Source organism: Castanea sativa, chromosome 8 (assembly GCF_040712315.1).
Source record: "Castanea sativa cultivar Marrone di Chiusa Pesio chromosome 8, ASM4071231v1".
Classification (NCBI taxonomy): domain Eukaryota; kingdom Viridiplantae; phylum Streptophyta; class Magnoliopsida; order Fagales; family Fagaceae; genus Castanea; species Castanea sativa.
In genome coordinates this window covers 45417510-45436180 of record NC_134020.1, presented here as the reverse complement: position 1 = coordinate 45436180, position 18671 = coordinate 45417510, and the positions used below count along the sequence as shown (strand labels likewise).

The 18671-nt window shown below is 31.6% G+C and overlaps 1 protein-coding gene across 1 annotated transcript; it reads right to left on the bottom strand.

Annotated features, from left to right (window-relative positions):
• Positions 1–398: 398 nt before the first annotated feature.
• Positions 399–2446, bottom strand: LOC142608165 (beta-1,6-galactosyltransferase GALT29A). The gene has a single exon (XM_075779879.1). The coding sequence runs from the start codon at positions 1918–1920 to the stop codon at positions 634–636; it is 1287 nt and encodes a 428-aa protein (XP_075635994.1). The 5' UTR covers positions 1921–2446; the 3' UTR covers positions 399–633.
• Positions 2447–18671: the final 16225 nt, after the last annotated feature.

The following is an 18671-nucleotide window of genomic DNA, read 5'->3' as shown; positions in this document are numbered from 1 at the left end:
ATTCAAGTACCTTTTTTCTATTTTATTTAGTATCATACCACTGGACCAAATTCCTGTTAGAATTCTTGAAAATTCAGTACCAGTTGTAAAAGTATTAAATGACTCAATCCTATATAAATAAACGAGTACCCAGATTTGAAATCTGAAAAACTTCCATTCATTCGTCTTCCTGAAAACCCACAGGAATCTGGATATACCATGACAACCTGAGCAGGGCACAAGTGAAAAAATCTAACCTTGATAAACAAGTTGAAGGTGATATATTTATCCATTAAAACATTAACCACAATATGACCATGCTCAATGTGTTCAACGCAACTGTCTCAGAAAAGTAAAAGCATGTGAAAAATTGAAGTATCAGAGATAAGCAAATTCAGTCCCAACAAGAGCAAGAAGAATTGTGAACCCAAATCCTGAATCATATTTCCAGAATCCAATTTTACACTTACAATATCACCCCAAACTACCTTTGATAGTACAGGCTCAGAACATGAAACAGAAATTTTTCAACATTCGTGTTCCTCCAACTTTCTCTATTACTTTTACAACATAAATACAACAATTTGAACCTGAGAAACAAATCAACCAATTCTAACAACAACAAATTCAAGAATCCCAAATGAAAAAAAAAGGTCATTGGTATATTACCATAGGAGGAAACTTGAACTTGCTCAAAATGAATGGTATTTTCCACGGCCTCTCAATGACATCTTGATAAAAATCATACTCGGCCTCATAATCATGCAACCCAAGCTCTGCCTTCTGATTACTATGATAATGATGCTTAGCCAAACTTGACTTCCCAAACCCAAAAACACTAACTTTATCACAAACTCCCAAAGCCAACATCACAGCCTGCATACCCGAAGAGTAATGAAAATTAGCACCATCCCGAGCCACCGCCCACTCATCCAATGACTTCCCCGTCTCCTCCACGAACCGCTTCAACGAATAATACTTCACAATCCTCGCACACAACACATCAAACCTCGGGTCCGTGACAATCAAAGCCGCCTTGTGCGTCGAATTACACACCGTATAATCCATGAAATGCACAGGCTGACAAATGTACATAACTATTGGGACATCTACCCCATATGGGTGGCAAAAACACCCTTCTCTCCTAGCACAAAAATGCAAAATGTTACTATTTACAAACGAAATACTAGTCTTAGACCCCACATTGCGCTCGAACCCAGTCGTTCTAGCGTTGTTCAACCTCACAACGAATTCGTGGCTATCAATCAGCTCCCCATACTCACTCTTCAGCAAAATCCCACTATTGCCCACCACCGCACAAGAAGAGTAGCGTTCGCTATTGTTAGTTAATGGCAGTTTAACTAACCTTGTCAAATCCGACATGATTTCGGGGTCGAACGAGGTTTTCTTTCGAGCCCAATCGTGCAACGCAGTTCGGAACTGCAACCAATACCGATAAAACCCCGGCGAACGAAGCAACACCGATGCACCGCTAGAGGATCTTGCTCTGAGGTCTTGGTTGTGGGTGTTGAATCTCCGCCACGCGGCGAAGGTGCGGTACCGGCCTTGGCTGGCGAAGTTGCCCTCTAGCAATTGCTCTATCTCTTGCTTGGCGCGTGGCTCGGAGATGTCGACGGACGCGTATTTGAGGAGCGAGGAGTTGAAGCTGAACGCCGCGTGGGTTTTCTTCTGCGGGGACCACGCGCCGCCGAGGCCGAGGCTGAGGTTGACGTCGGCGCGGCGGAGGACGGCGCGGAAGCTGACGGTGGCGGCGAAGACTATGAGGAGGAGAATGCTGAATAGAGGGCGGACGGAGCGTTTTTGTGGGTATAGCTGTTTCATGGGTTTTGCTAAAGATGGCGGCCACGTGTACGGTTTGATCTTTGTTGGGTCAGGGTCAGATCCATTGTCTTCTTCAGTTTTAGGAGTGTTCTTGGACATTGGGAGAGATGGGGTGTTGAAAGATTGAATCTTGGCATGAAATGGTGGAAGGAAAGCTGAAACTTTTTTTTTTTGTTGTGAGAGATTGATGAGTAGCTAGTTTCTTGAAAGTGGTAGTGGGAGTTTTGTTGTTATTGTTGTAGTTGTTGTTGTTGTTGTGTTTTGGACTTACAATGTGGAGGATTTGGTTTGAGAAGTGTGTAGGAAATTTATAAGCTTTTTCAGTGAGTGATTGAGAGAGCTGAAAAGAAAGAAAGACTGACTTGAGGTCAAGATTGGGTAGAGTAGAAGTGGGGGAGTGGGGTGTGTGTAGGAATTAAAGGGCAAGAGAGAGAGAGAGAGAGAGAGAGAGAGAGAGATAGAGATTCCAAAATCTCTCAAAGAAAAGGACTATTGAGGAGAAAGTTTGATTGGAATGGTGGGTTGAGCTAATTTCTGGGTTTGATGCTGATGCATTTATGCATTTAAGTGCAGCAGCAACTATCTTATATAAGCTACTCCAAAACCCCAAAAAAAAAAAAAAAAAAAAAAGAATAAAAACAAAAAAGTAAGCAACAATAACAATAATATAATAAGGAAAAAAAAAAAAAGGTGTGCTATATATAAATCTAAAAAAATAATAGAGAAGGATCAGAACCCAGAAACCCACCACTCTTATTTGGGTAAGTAACAATTTAACATCCAGAAACGTAGCTATCAAAAGGGAAGGTGGGGGCTGGGGTGGTGGTGATGATGGGGGTGTTTCTCAGGGGGAGTCATGTGTGGTGTAGGTGGGACTTTGGGAAGAGTGTGTTTGATTTTGAGCGTGGACCTTCTTTACCTTAACATCAAGTTCCGGTGTGTGTGTTTTTTCAAATGCATTTTAATATTGTAGAGAAAAAAAATGTATGCGTTTTGGACTTGGTTTTCGATTATGATTATGGCTGACATGACTGGAAAACGTGAAATCATATAACTGGCCATGTTTCTTCAAGTATTGAATAATTGATTGCCTGTTGTATGGGTAGATGGCATGAGCTTTCGAATTGATTTGCCTGGTGAGCGGTTGAGCAGTAATCTCAGAAAAGTCATAGTAAAATAATTGCTTGCCTGTTAAATTTTGATGTTTAGGCCAAAAAAAGAAAATTCATAAATCTGTTTTTACTTTTAGTAGTGATTTTTTTTTTATTTTTTATATAGAGTATTATAATTGGGGTTGGATTTAAATTGTCTCATTCTTTTGTGTAACATTTATTAAATCCACGCATAGCTACATCAAAATTGTCATAAATTATGCTATCTTTTGTACAACACATATTGTAGTGTGTTGTAATGACATTTGGTAACACCGTAACAGGCCACAGAAATGACAACAGGATGAGATGAGACAATTAAATTAATACTACTATTTTTAATGGCTTAAAAGAATGAAACGTACCGCCCTTCTCTTTCTATTATTTCTTTTAGAAAAAACCAAGGTGAAGTATTTAATTATCGGAATGACAAGGTGACAATTCAACACAACAATTATTCTTACTGTAAGTGCACAATTACGTCTGAACCCAAAAACACACGTGGACTCAGGCCCAATGAGCCTTAAACAATGAAATTTGTAGAGTGTGGGCTTGCAATCTAATTTAGTGATATTTGAAACTTGATGAACAGGCTAAAATATTACAGTATTTGCAAATAATAGACAAACAAGGCAAAATAAACCTCATCGAACGTAAGCCGATGACAACTTATATATTATTTCTCTTTTTTCTCTCAAAGGTCACAGTTCTTAAAATTTGTCCCCCCTTTCTTTACTCTCTTTTCTCCTTAAATACTTCTTCTTCTTCCCTCTTTATCCACGTGTAACACAAATTACCCTATTAGACACTTGTCCCATCTACCACCCTCTGGAAGTCTTTAAATGATAGCAAGAATGCTGACTTCTACTATTCAGGAATCACTCCCCCATTAATGCGGCCAAGGAGATAGGTGCAGGGTTTTTAATGTGGAGATAGCAGCCTTTTTTAAGATATTTCTCTCACACCGTTGCGTTTGGAGGGTGCTTAAATCCCCCTCTTAAGCAACGGTTTTTCCAGAACTCTGCCTTGATCTTTTTGGCAAATCCCAGGGTCATCGTGGGTCTGTCTGAGGAGATATTCGTCCTTGGACGAATCCTCGGACTCTCGACTCATGGGCCAACCTACAATTCTAGGAGGTTTTTAGTCTAAAACAAACTAGCGCCCATCAACAAAGCCCGAAACCCAAATACTTACTTAGCTCCTTTTAGTCCCCACACTTACAAGGCCAGTGATCAATCCCAATCTTGAAAGATTGTTACTCTCACAAAATAAAGACATTTGAAATTAAAAAGTTATCTTGATTTTTTTCAAAAAAAAAAAAAGTTATCTTGATTATATCTACAAGTTATTACTGATGCCAATCTCTTTTGTGACAGTGATATTTGTTATCATGAAGAGAAAATTATTGATCAATGGTGCATTTTCTTCTATATTTTTTTTCCGCTAAATTGTAAACTACATCCTTAAAGTTTGTGGGTGTTTAAATTTTATTCTCTAAAAAATTTTAGAATTTAGATTTTACCCCTTAAAATTCTACTCCATTTGCGTCAGCGACTCCATCCATATTTTCAATTTAGTACTATATAAATTTGTCATACGTGTTTAGTTCATCCAATAAAATGCTGCTACATCATTTTTATGCCATGTCATGTCATTGTTAATTTCTTTTTTTTTTTAACTACAAAAATGATGTGGCATCATTTTTTTAGATAAATTAAATTAGCATGGCAAGTTTTTGTGGCATTTATCGAAAAATATAAATGGAATGACTGCTAATACAAACATAATAAACTTGAGAAGGTAGGTGAAATTTTAAAGTATAAAATTCAAATACTTCTAAACTTGAACAGTGTAGTAGTTGGCAATTTAGCTCTATTTTCCCTTGTGAGAATAACTTTGGGCAGTAACTAGTACCCAAAATATGAGAGTGACTAGAGGCTTGTTTGATTGTGGGTTTGGTTGGCTACAAAACGAGGTAGGACCTTCTGGTAAAGATCAATGATGTTAATGTGAAATGAATGCTTTAAAAGTTTTGAATTCATAAATGAAAAAAATAAATGGTGGGGTAGTAGAGAAGACAGGCATCTTCTATAAAAACCTAGACTTCAATCAACTACACATTCAAGTCAACTATGGAATCTCTTTAATCTTATCAAATTTCAAGCATATTATAATTTGTTCTTGCCTTCTTGGTTAATGCCTTGACTAAAAACAGATCAGGAGATACATGAACATATAACTCCATTTTTAGAATATTTAAATATTAACGCGGTTCCTTACGTGATGTATTACCTCACATTTTTGAGGACTTAATAAACACATTTCCTTTACTTTAATTGAGTTTTAAGTTTTCACGAGACTTATTCCACCTTTTAAGTAAGTTATGCAATAGTATTTTGTTGGACATATCATAATTTAAACTTCATAAGTTAGGAGTAATGTCAAATTAACGAAATATACTCAATGACGTTTGTGTGATTATTTCAACACATAAGCATAAAAAGAAATAATTTTACTAATAATGCTAGAGAATCGAGATACAAACTATTTTACAAAATATTTTACAAACTGCTGATATGGTGAATAATTATTGATAAATAAAAAAATAATTTTAACGGTGGGACTAAATAAAAACTAATAAGAGCTGGTCACATCAACATTTTGTAAAAATATTATAAAATAGTTCGTGCATGTCGCATTATTTTAGTTTTAATACATTAAATCCACATCGTTTTGGATGGAAATAAATAAATAAATATGTTGAAACTTAAATATTTAGGGGTTGTTTGCTTTTTTATTTTTCATCACTCTTCAGTCATCTCAAAAATTAATTTAGGTGGGTTTTTTTTCCCTAAAAAAAGAAAAGAAAACACATTTTGACTTAATCTCCAACTAAAAGTCTATTATCAATATTTTAAGAGTAACTAAATAGTAAATTAATTTTATACATTTAAACTTCAAACAAATTAAAATTATATTCAAACAAAAATTCTATTATAAAAAATTACAACAGCCCACATTTTCTTTCTCAAAAAAAAAAAATTTTAACTTCTACTGTAACTAAAAGTCTATTATTAACATTTTAAAAATAATTTTAATTAGTAAATTAATTTCATATTCTTTTTATGATATATTTCCTTAAATCAGGGGATAACATTTAACAACTTTTTAATTTAAATAAAACTAAAAGTATATCATCAAAATTTTCTAAACTTATACCCACTAAACTCACATTTTTGTTTTTGTTTTTTTTTTCTTCATGTTGCATCTTATTAAATTAATATCATGTTTTTGTTTTTTTTTTCCTCAAGTTGCCTCTTATTAAATTAATATTTTATTAGGATATTAAGCTACAAGACTCTTGATTAAGGGATAAAATTTAACAATAATTTAATTTAGATAAAACGTTATAATCTAAGTTTCAGAAGTTTAAATTCTACTCAAAGTAATAGTCTATTATCAAAATTTTCATGTGTGTGTAGGATTGTCCAACCCACCCAGCCACCTGCCCAACTAGCTCGAGCCTGACCCGCCGCCACCCGATCCGATGTCTCCGGCAGTCGGATGCGGGTCCGAACTCTTTAACCCAACCCCATACGAGTCGGTTGCCGGTTTTACATTTCAAAACTCGTGACACCCAACCCGAACTGAAACAATCATCCTCTCCGGCAAATTATTATGAATTTTGGACCAAATCCTTCGAGATCCGGTGACATTTTGGTGTTCCTTGGCTCCGATCTGGCCATCCTTGGACTTCCTTCACTCAGATCCGATGTTCCTTAGCTCCAATCCGGCCATCCTTGGTCTTCTTTCGCTCAGATTCGGTGTTCCTCAGCTCCTCCTTCGCTCAGATTTGCTTAAATCCAGCAGTATTGGGTTATATATGACTTAGATTAACACAAATCCAGTTATTCTTGGTTAGATTGGGCTCCGATCTACTCAGATCTAGCGATAATCCGTTAGATCCGGTTGGCCTTCAACTCAGATCAACGAAGATAGATCTTCTCCTCCACTCGTCGTCGCTCATCATCGAACTCGCCTGACCCAACCATTTGCTCCCCTGAGCCTGGCTGACTCGACCCGTGGTGGTCGGCGGTCGGCGGTCGGTTGCGGGTCTATTTTTGTTCCACCCGACCTGAGTAGGTCGGGTCCGGGTTGAGGCCAAAACCGATCCGGCCCGACCCGTGGACAGCCCTATGTGTGTGTATAAAATAAAAGTTTGACTTAAAAGTTGTAATTGCGCCAAATGGCTACTCTCACTAATTAAAATTTATTATTTAAATTTCAATCGATTTATAAGTTCTATTCAAACTAAAAGTTTATTATAAAAAATAATAAACTTAAATTTCAAACAACAACTCACGTTTTATTTCTTAAAAAAATCACGTTTTTACTTCTATTCCGATTAAAAGTCTATTAATAATATTTTAAGAACAACTAATTAGTAAGTTAATATTATATTATTTTTATGATATATTTCCTCAAATTAAGGGATAATATTAAAAAAAAATTAATTTAGATAAAACTTTATCATTTAAATTTCAACAAATTTAAATTCTATTCAAATTAAAAATCTATTATCAAAAATTTCTAAACTTGAATATTTCAAGAAATTTAAATTCTATTCAAACTAAAAGTCTATTATAAAAAATTATAAACTTAAATCCTAGACAACATCCCGTGTTTTCTTCCTCAAAAAGGAAAAAAAAAAATCACATTTTGACTTTTACTCCAACTAAAAGTCTATTATTAACATTTTAAGAACAACTAATCATACTATACTTACTATATAATAAAAGTTGAACTTAAAAGCTGTGGTTGCACCAAGTGGCTACTCTCACTAATTAGTAAATTAATTTTATATTATTTGCTAGAATATATTTCCTTAAATTAAGGGGTAATATTAATTATTAACAACTATTTAATTTAGGTGAAAATTTATCATTCAAATTTCAATAAATTTAAATTATATTAAAACCAAAAGTAAATTGTAAAAAATTCTAAACTTAAATCCCAAACAACAACCCAAGTTTTATTTCTAAAAAAAAAACACCCCACATAAATTAATTTAAGAACAACTCATTAGTAAATTAATTTTATATTATTTTTTATGATATATTTTCTTAAATTAAGGGATAATATTTGAAAATGATTTAATTTAGATAATATTTTTTGTTTTACAATTCAGCTATAGTGCGATTCTAAATATAGAATCGCATTATAGCGGACTTGCAAATTTTTTTGCAATACAAGCTTTTTACAAGTCCGGATGTAGGAGCTGTTTTAGGCTTTTATGCTAAATTAAACTAATATATGGTATAAACCATTCCCAATGTGAATGCTCTAACCCCATGTTTAATTAACACCATTTTCTAATCTATGTTATCTTTGCATAATTACCCTCTCCCTCACAGGAAGATAATAGTAGCTTTTTTATATATGTGGTACGTGTATAATATAATAAAAAGATTATTAGGAGATATTGTAATGCTAGGAGTGATACAGTACTACATTAATTGGTAAAGACATGTGGTAACAAATTTTGTTGAATGTAGTTGTAAAGATTTAGGGTGGAATCATAAAATAAAATTCTAAAATTAAAATTTTAATATGTTTTGCTAAAAAAAAAGGTGTAAAATCTCTTTTTCTATCATCATAATTTCCGAGAGTAAAAAAAACATGGGGAAAAATGAATAATAATAATAATCATTAAATTTTGAATACCATTGATTTCTAATACAAAATAAATTCATGCCGAAATGTAATAATATTTTATGTCTAGGATTACCAACCTTTCTAAATTTGAGACATGAGATTTAACTCATGATGGTTGTCGAAACTATTAGTTTTAAGATTATTTTTAACATTTTAACATTTTCCTTTCTAGGAAAATGTTAAAAATTAAAAATAACTCAATATTTATTTATATATTTACTTAACTCACGAGTCAGAATATTTAATTTTATATTTTATATTTTATATTTATCTTCTTTTCATTTTTATTTTTATTTTTTATGAACCGAGCTCCAACTTTGTTTTGTTACTAAAAAAAAAAAAAAAACTACTTTGTTGAATGTATAGAAAAGAGAGAAAACATGGTTCAAAGTATAAAGGGATGCATGAAGGTGGATTGTGGATTTGTGGAGGACCAAAAGTTAGAGTTATAATTTATAAATGAACTAACATGTTAATGAATAATTTGGATTGTACCATCTTGTTGTTCTAATATTCAGTACTACTATTCTCACCATCTTGTGAAGGGTGTGGTGACAAAAATATGAAAAAGGAAGACGAAGAATCTTTAGAAAAGGAAAGAAAGTGATTCTGAAGAAGTGCCAAGGAGCAATTATTTGGGTTGTCAGACATGTTGACAACGTGACAATTTAATATACACTTACAAGAACAACTATCAATCAATCAAAAAAAAAAAATCCCAAATCTTCCAAAACCAAAATTAATTGTTACTCACCAAAAAAAAAAAAAAAAATTTAATAGTATCTAGCTCATTTAGATCTACAAGTTATTAATTTTCATCATTGAAAAAGAAAAGAATCTTGCAACGTTAAGGAGGTGTTTGGTACACCAATTCAAACTACAATTTTTAGTTTTTAAATAACATTACACTTATTTTCACACACTTTTTCACCAACATGTATTTCCACACATATTTTCAAATAACAATTTTCAGTTTTTAAGTGCATGTACCAAGCACCCCTAATGGATCCAATTTCTTTTGTGAAAGTGATCTTTGTTATCCTTTCAGAAGCAAATTATTTGCTTTATGGTTCATTTTTCCTGCATATTTTTCATTTTTTCTTTGTTAAATTATGTATTTGGTCCCTTTTCTTTATATCATATTTTGATTTGGTCTTTAATCTTTCAGTGCTGTGTTAATTTAGTCTTTGTTGTTATTTCTTAAATGGAAATTGCTAACATGACAAATGGTCAAAAAAATATTAGTTTATTGAATAAACTAATTTTTTATTTTAGTTGTTTGTCATTTCGGCAATTTCCATCTAATAAGAGATAACAATAAGGACTAAATTGACACAATACTAAAAAATTATAAATCAAATTGAAATTTAGTGTAAAAATTAGAGACCAAATATGTAATTTATCATTCTTTCTTAACATACCACTTAGGGTCATAAACTAGTAACCAATAATATATGACTTCAGAAATAAAATTTAAAAACTAAATAAATTACTAACATAGAACATATGACACTGACTGGAAGCTTGTATGGTTGTGGGTTTTTTTTTTTTTTTTTGGAATAGGGGAAGGGAAACCTAGACTCAATGCTTAGTAAAACAAGGGAGACCTTTTGATCAATGATGCTAAAAAAAATGTTAATACCAGAGGACAGCCTCTTAATGGATTACCTGACAAATACAAATTTTCTATCTCATTATTAATTTTTATTCCTACCTCACATTTTCAGGACTTAATAAAGAAATTTTAGGGTCAACAAGTTAAACTGCAAAACTCTTTACTAATAATAATAGATAAAAGAATCACGCAAAACCTGCTCAATAGAATTCTTATGAGATATAATTTGTCCATAACATTTTCACAATATTTTTATAACAAATTCTAAGTGGCAGATTGTTACTGGTTGTTATTGTTGGGCAAAAAAGTAATTTTAGAGTTAGGTTTAAATTTGAACCAATATCAACTAACCACCTATGATTTGTTGTGAAAATTTTGTAAAAATATTGTGAACGTAGCATTTCTTAATTCTTATTTATAAAGCACAAGGCTTTTGAGGAAGTAGCAAGATGAAATGACATCATTTAAACATTTCTTTTATTATTGAAATTTTAAATGTTTAAATGATATCATTTCTTTTTTCTTGTACCTAGAATTAATTAATTGCTTCTCATAATAGTCGTTCTATATAGGCTGCAACAAAGTAAGTTTATAACTCCATTGTCAAAATAAAGAAATTAGTTACCAACATTCAATTGGTTTCTTGGAGATCTTGCTTTCTCCTCTCTTAAATAAAATATTTAAAGCATTACCAACTCCTTGCAAATAATGTTATTTAATTTAGATTTACATCTGTTTGATAAGCAAGAAAAGACGGTTGAGTGTATGCATCATGCATATATGTAAAGTCAACAATTATTTATAAATTGCATTGAGCATTGTAATGGAATTAGCATATGATATTTAAACCAATAGGTTTATTTCTAGGGGTTTAAATATTCTTGTTTTGATTGCAGGGGCAATCAACAATTTTTGTTTTTGTTTTTGTTTTTTAATATACAGAGTCAGAATGAAAGTGATCCCCCACAAGAAATGAAATAGACATGTTCAAATAGACAACATAGATGTATCCCAAAAAAAGAAAAATAATAAAATGAAAGAGATGCAGTCGACAATATGAAGTGCCTATCTTTTTTCATTCCTTAACCTCATGGAGTCTGCGTGCAAGTTATCGAAAGCTGAAGTCTCTAATTATGTTGTCTTTTTGAACATGTCAATTTCATTTCCCATGGGAAATACCTGTGCGTGTAAGTTATTGCCCAAAAAATTATTCAATTTTGTTACGAGAATAAGGTAGAACGACTCCTATGACTCTCGAAATAAATTTCTTTTTCTGTCAAATATATAGTGAGGAGGTGAGATTTGAATAAAAAACATGACCTACAAATGATATTACTATTACTGAGTTATTACTAGAATAAGGTAGAATGGCTCCTATCCTACGACTCTCAAAATAGATTTCTTTTTTTGACAGATATATAGTGGGAGAGGTGAGGTTTGTATCACAGACGTGTACCATAAAAGATGTCACTATTACCGAGTTATCATTTAATTGAATGTAGTTTTGTTCGAGAGGTTCTAGTGAGAAATTTCAGTTTAAAAATTCTACCTTTTATAAATGATACCAACTGAAAATAATTATTTTAGTCTCCAAGTATTTTATGTAGTTGTCCGGCAGAATTAATGAATTTATTGTGTAAGTTTATTATGAATTCCTCAGTGATATCACAAGCAAATTATATCACCTACTGCTATAATACCAAATCACAAAATAAATAATATTAAGTGTATGTTTAGATAGTGCTGAAAAGTCCTGCGTCTCACGTTTTTCAGTGGGTCATGTGCACTGTTCACGGGACCTACAAGTAATTTTTTAAAAAAAAAAAAACTTCAAAACTGGATCTTACAGCACTATTTACACATTTAAAAGCCATCTTGGAGAATAAACAGGCATGAAAACATGCTTGCTAGCTAAGTCACCAAATTGCCCCCACTTGTTTAATGTGTCTCACCTACCCTCCAGCCACCTTCACCGCACATATTTCATTGCTTCTCTTTAGCTTCTTTGCACTCGGCATTGCAGAGCTCTACCATATGTCTCTCACCTGTGTCTTTTTCTTTTTCTTTTTCTTTTTTTTAATTTTTTTTATCCTTCTTGTTGTCACTCTCTGTGTTTTTCATTGTTGCTCTTGCTTTGAAAGAGAATGACTCAATAAAAATACTGTTCTTGTTTAAGACTCTTTCTGAGTATAATGTGAGAAACCATTCGGACATTCATATATTACTCTAAATCCAAAAATTAAAAAATTCAAAGAAAATTAAGGCTAAGGTGAATCCTATAGCTTAAGCCAACTGTAGATCCGATTGAAATTCCAGTATACCACCTTAAGAATTTCTTAGCTTAAGCATTGTGTTTATTTTTTTTAGCCCATAAACAAAAATTAAAAAATGAACAAATTTCTCAAGTGGGTTTTTATAACAACGTCAACACATAGGCAAATCCACAAAAGGCCCCCCTCACAATTTTTAAACATCTGTACATAATTAATTTAAAAAAAAAAAGAGAAAGCAAAATTCAAGAAAAGAAAATTAATATAAGTTTATATGTATGATGTGTTAATTTTCATAAGATGTTATTTTAATAATCTAATGAGTACAAAGAACTTATTTCTTACATATTATGTAATAAGGTCATAAAATAAGAGTAAATTTATATAAACAACATTTTCTATCCTTCTACTTTTCTCTTTAACCAAACAAAATAGTTTTCTATTCCTCCAACGAAACACAAATGAGAGAAAACAAAATTTTTTCTATTCTTCCACTTTTCTATCCTCCCACCAATTTTCTATCCTTCCACTTTTCCACTTCTCCAACCAAACAGACCTTAAAATCAATGTAACAAGTGGTTTATATAAATGCACAAAGTAGAGTTAAAACTTAGCAGAATTTGAATTAAAATTACAAAAACAACCGATATAATGACCCAAGGAAAGCCAATGGATCAACCGTCCCAAACATAAAAGCACTAGGAGGGCTTAACCTATTAACCCCAGGAAACAAAATCGAACTTATTTGTTTTTGGTTTGTAGTTCTTTAAACTAAATTGTGTGATCATTTGCTCGTATTATGATTTATGATAATTTGTGGTCCTGCAGTTCTTAAAGCTAAATTGTTATTTTATTTTTTATTTTTTGAAGAATCAAATTGTGATGATTTGATGTTATTATGTTTATTGTTTTATTAAATTTCAGATTTTGGTCTTCCATATGGGTGATATAGTTGGGAGGGATGGGTATTTTTTACAACCCAAATCCTTTTTTTAAGGCCCAAATCCGTCTTTTACTTTAGGCTTAAGAGGATTGGTAGATATATGGGTTGGAACAAACAAAAAATTAGGCCCGAAACTGTGTTTTATCTTATGCTCAAGTTTGTGCAAAAAAATTGGTCGAAGTTAATAGTAAAATTAGGCCTAAATAATTTTTTTTTAATTTTTAAACTGGTATAAAAAGGTCATTTTAGGCCCAAATTGGCACAGCCCACTCAGCCGACAGAGGTTAGGCGATTTTCTCATAAATTTGGAACCATAGAGAGGGACGATTGATATGGATGGTTCTCTTTATTTCAAGTGACAAGAACAGCTTCTCAAATCTGACCCAAGGCCATTGTAATTTGTAACCAACACAATAATTTAACTAGAAAATTGTTATACACATGTAATAGCTTTTGCACCAGTTCATGCAATTATTTTTCTATTTTAGCATAAATTTTATTTTTTCTATTTTACACCATCACTTTTCTCTAGATAAAATTATTTATTATACATTCTATTTTATTTAAATAATCATTTTTTTTATTTTTTTATTATTTTCATAGAAATAGAAAGAGAGAGGGGAGAGGGGGGAATCTAATGAGAGCAAGAGGTGAGAGAAAAAAAATTAAAATATATAAATACAAAGCTCGTGGTTATTGGAGGCATTGGCAGTTGGTTGGGTAGAATGTGAGACTTTTCCTATTTTACATAGACCAATACAAATCCTCTAATACATCATAACTCATACTACGCCCTATTATTTTTTGGATAAATATTAATGCACATAAGTTGTTGCACACAACTGTACACACGCACAATTTTAGCACTGAACAATTTTAGTGTCAAAATTGCGTGTGTGTACAATTGTGTGTAACAATTGGTGTGAAATAAGCATTCTCCTTATTTATTTATTTTACCTCCCAAATCTCATCTTGGTATTCAGTGCTCACCCTCTGTATTAGTAACGATTACTGTATTTGGGGATTTGGGTTGTTGGTAAGCTTAACATATCATGTAACAATCCAGTATTATTTTAGTAGCAAACTGTTATTGTTTGTTTCTAAACATGATATGATTATGTGAGGAACTTTGATATCTATGTCACACCAATTTCCTTAGCCTAACGGTGTATCATAGAGCTCCATACATTTACCTTCAACCTCAACAGACTTTAACTAAATGCTAGCATTGACAGCTTGTTCTGTTTTGTGAACGAGCTAGTAAAAACAACCTACCCTAATGATTTAGAACCACCACAAGTTAGCACACTCAAACTGACCCAACCTTTTTTTCTTGCCTTGTTCATATATATAGATATATTTGCTTTATGGTTCATTTTTCCTGCATATTTTTCATTTTTTCTTTGTTAAATTATGTATTTGGTCCATTTTCTTTATATTATATTTTGATTTAGTCCTTAATCTTTCAGTACTGTGTTAATTTAGTCTTTGTTGTTATTTCTTAAATGGAAATTGCTAACATGACAAATGGTCAAAAAAATATTAGTTTATTGAATAAACTAATTTTTTATTTTAGCTATTTGTCATTTCGGCAATTTCCATCTAATAAGAAATAACAATAAGGACTAAATTGACACAATACTAAAAAATTATAAATCAAATTGAAATTTAGTGTAAAAATTAGAGACCAAATATGTAATTTATCATTCTTTCTTAACATACCACTTAGGGTCATAAACTAGTAACCAATAATATATGACTTCAGAAATAAAATTTAAAAACTAAATAAATTACTAACATAGAACATATGACACTGACTGGAAGCTTGTATGGTTGTGGGTTTTTTTTTTTTTTTTTTGGAATAGGGGAAGGGAAACCTAGACTCAATGCTTAGTAAAACAAGGGAGACCTTTTGATCAATGATGCTAAAAAAAATGTTAATACCAGAGGACAGCCTCTTAATGGATTACCTGACAAATACAAATTTTCTATCTCATTATTAATTTTTATTCCTACCTCACATTTTCAGGACTTAATAAAGAAATTTTAGGGTCAACAAGTTAAACTGCAAAACTCTTTACTAATAATAATAGATAAAAGAATCACGCAAAACCTGTTCAATAGAATTCTTATGAGATATAATTTATCCATAACATTTTCACAATATTTTTATAACAAATTCTAAGTGGCAGATTGTTACTGGTTGTTATTGTTGGGCAAAAAAGTAATTTTAGTGTTAGGTTTAAATTTGAACCAATAATAACTAACCACCTATGATTTGTTGTGAAAATTTTGTAAAAATATTGTGAACGTAACATTTCTCAATTCTTATTTATAAAGCACAAGGCTTTTGAGGAAGTAGCAAGATGAAATGACATCATTTAAACATTTCTTTTATTATTGAAATTTTAAATGTTTAAATGATGTCATTTCCTTTTTCTTGTACCTAGAATTAATTAATTGCTTCTCATAATTTTTTTTGATAATTTAATTGCTTCTCATAATAGTCGTTCTATATAGGCTGCAACAGAGTAAGTTTATAACTCCATTGTCAAAATAAAGAAATTAGTTACCAACATTCAATTGGTTTCTTGGAGATCTTGCTTTCTCCTCTCTTAAATAAAATATTTAAAGCATTACCAACTCCTTGCAAATAATGTTATTTAATTTAGATTTACATCTGTTTGATAAGCAAGAAAAGACGGTTGAGTGTATGCATCATGCATATATGTAAAGTCAACAATTATTTATAAATTGCATTGAGCATTGTAATGGAATTAGCATATGATATTTAAACCAATAGGTTTATTTCTAGGGGTTTAAATATTCTTGTTTTGATTGCAGGGGCAATCAACAATTTTTGTTTTTGTTTTTGTTTTTTAATATACAGAGTCAGAATGAAAGTGATCCCCCACAAGAAATGAAATAGACATGTTCAAATAGACAACATAGATGTATCCCAAAAAAAAGAAAAAAAATAAAATGAAAGAGATGCAGTCGACAATATGAAGTGCCAATCTTTTTTCATTCCTCAACCTCATGGAGTCTGCGTGCAAGTTATCGAAAGCTGAAGTCTCTAATTATGTTGTCTTTTTGAACATGTCAATTTCATTTCCCATGGGAAATACCTGTGCGTGTAAGTTATTGCCCAAAAAATTATTCAATTTTGTTACAAGAATAAGGTAGAACGACTCCTATGACTCTCGAGATAAATTTCTTTTTTTGTCAAATATATAGTGAGGGGGTGAGATTTGAATAAAAAACATGATTTACAAATGATATTACTATTACTGAGTTATTACTAGAATAAGGTAGAATGGCTCCTATCCTACGACTCTCAAAATAGATTTCTTTTTTTGACAGATATATAGTGGGAGAGGTGAGGTTTGCATCACAGACGTGTACCATAAAAGATGTCACTATTACCGAGTTATCATTTAATTGAATGTAGTTTTGTTCGAGAGGTTCTACTGAGAAATTTCAGTTTAAAAATTCTACCTTTTATAAATGATACCAACTGAAAATTATTATTTTAGTCTCCAAGTATTTTATGTAGTTGTCCGGCAGAATTAATGAATTTATTGTGTAAGTTTATTATGAATTCCTCACTGATATCACAAGCAAATTATATCACCTACTGCTATAATACCAAATCACAAAATAAATGATATTAAGTGTATGTTTAGATAGTGCTGAAAAGTCCTGCGTCTTATGTTTTTCAGTGGGTCCTGTGCACTGTTCATGGGACCTACAAGTAATTTTTTTAAAAAAAAACAATTTCAAAACTGGATCTTACTAAAGACTATTTACACATTTAAAAGCCATCTTGGAGAATAAACAGGCATGAAAACATGCTTGCTAGCTAAGTCACCAAATTGCCCCCACTTGTTTAATGTGTCTCACCTACCCTCCAGCCACCTTCACCGCACATATTTCATTGCTTCTCTTTAGCTTCTTTGCACTCGGCATTGCAGAGCTCTACCATATGTCTCTCACCTGTGTCTTTTTCTTTTTCTTTTTCTTTTTTTTAATTTTTTTTATCCTTCTTGTTGTCACTCTCTGTGTTTTTCATTGTTGCTCTTGCTTTGAAAGAGAATGACTCAATAAAAATACTGTTCTTGTTTAAGACTCTTTCTGAGTATAATGTGAGAAACCATTCGGACATTCATATATTACTCTAAATCCAAAAATTAAAAAATTCAAAGAAAATTAAGGCTAAGGTGAATCCTATAGCTTAAGCCAACTGTAGATCCGATTGAAATTCCAGTATGCCACCTTAAGAATTTCTTAGCTTAAGCATTGTGTTTATTTTTTTTTAGCCCATAAGCAAAAATTAAAAAATGAACAAATTTCTCAAGTGGGTTTTTATAACAACGTCAACACATAGGCAAATCCACAAAAGGCCCCCCTCACAATTTTTAAACATCTGTACATAATTAATTAAAAAAAAAAGAGAAAGCAAAATTCAAGAAAAGAAAATTAATATAAGTTTATATGTATGATGTGTTAATTTTCATAAGATGTTATTTTAATAATTTAATGAGTACAAAGAACTTATTTCTTACATATTATGTAATAAGGTCATAAAATAAGAGTAAATTTATATAAACAACATTTTCTATCATTCTACTTTTCTCTTTAACCAAACAAAATAGTTTTCTATTCCTCCAACGAAACACAAATGAGAGAAAACAAAATTTTTTCTATTCTTCCACTTTTCTATCCTCCCACCAATTTTCTATCCTTCCACTTTTCCACTCTTCCAACCAAACAGACCTTAAAATCAATGTAACAAGTGGTTTATATATATGCACAAAGTAGAGTTAAAACTTAGCAGAATTTGAATTAAAATTACAAAAACAACCGATATAATGACCCAAGGAAAGCCAATGGATCAACCGTCCCAAACATAAAAGCACTAGGAGGGCTTAACCTATTAACCCCCGGGAAACAAAATCGAACTTATTTGTTTTTGGTTTGTAGTTCTTTAAACTAAATTGTGTGATCATTTGCTCGTATTGTGATTTATGATAATTTGTGGTCCTGCAGTTCTTAAAGCTAAATTGTTATTTTATTTTTTATTTTTTGAAGAATCAAATTGTGATGATTTGATGTTATTATGTTTATTGTTTTATTAAATTTCAGATTTTGGTCTT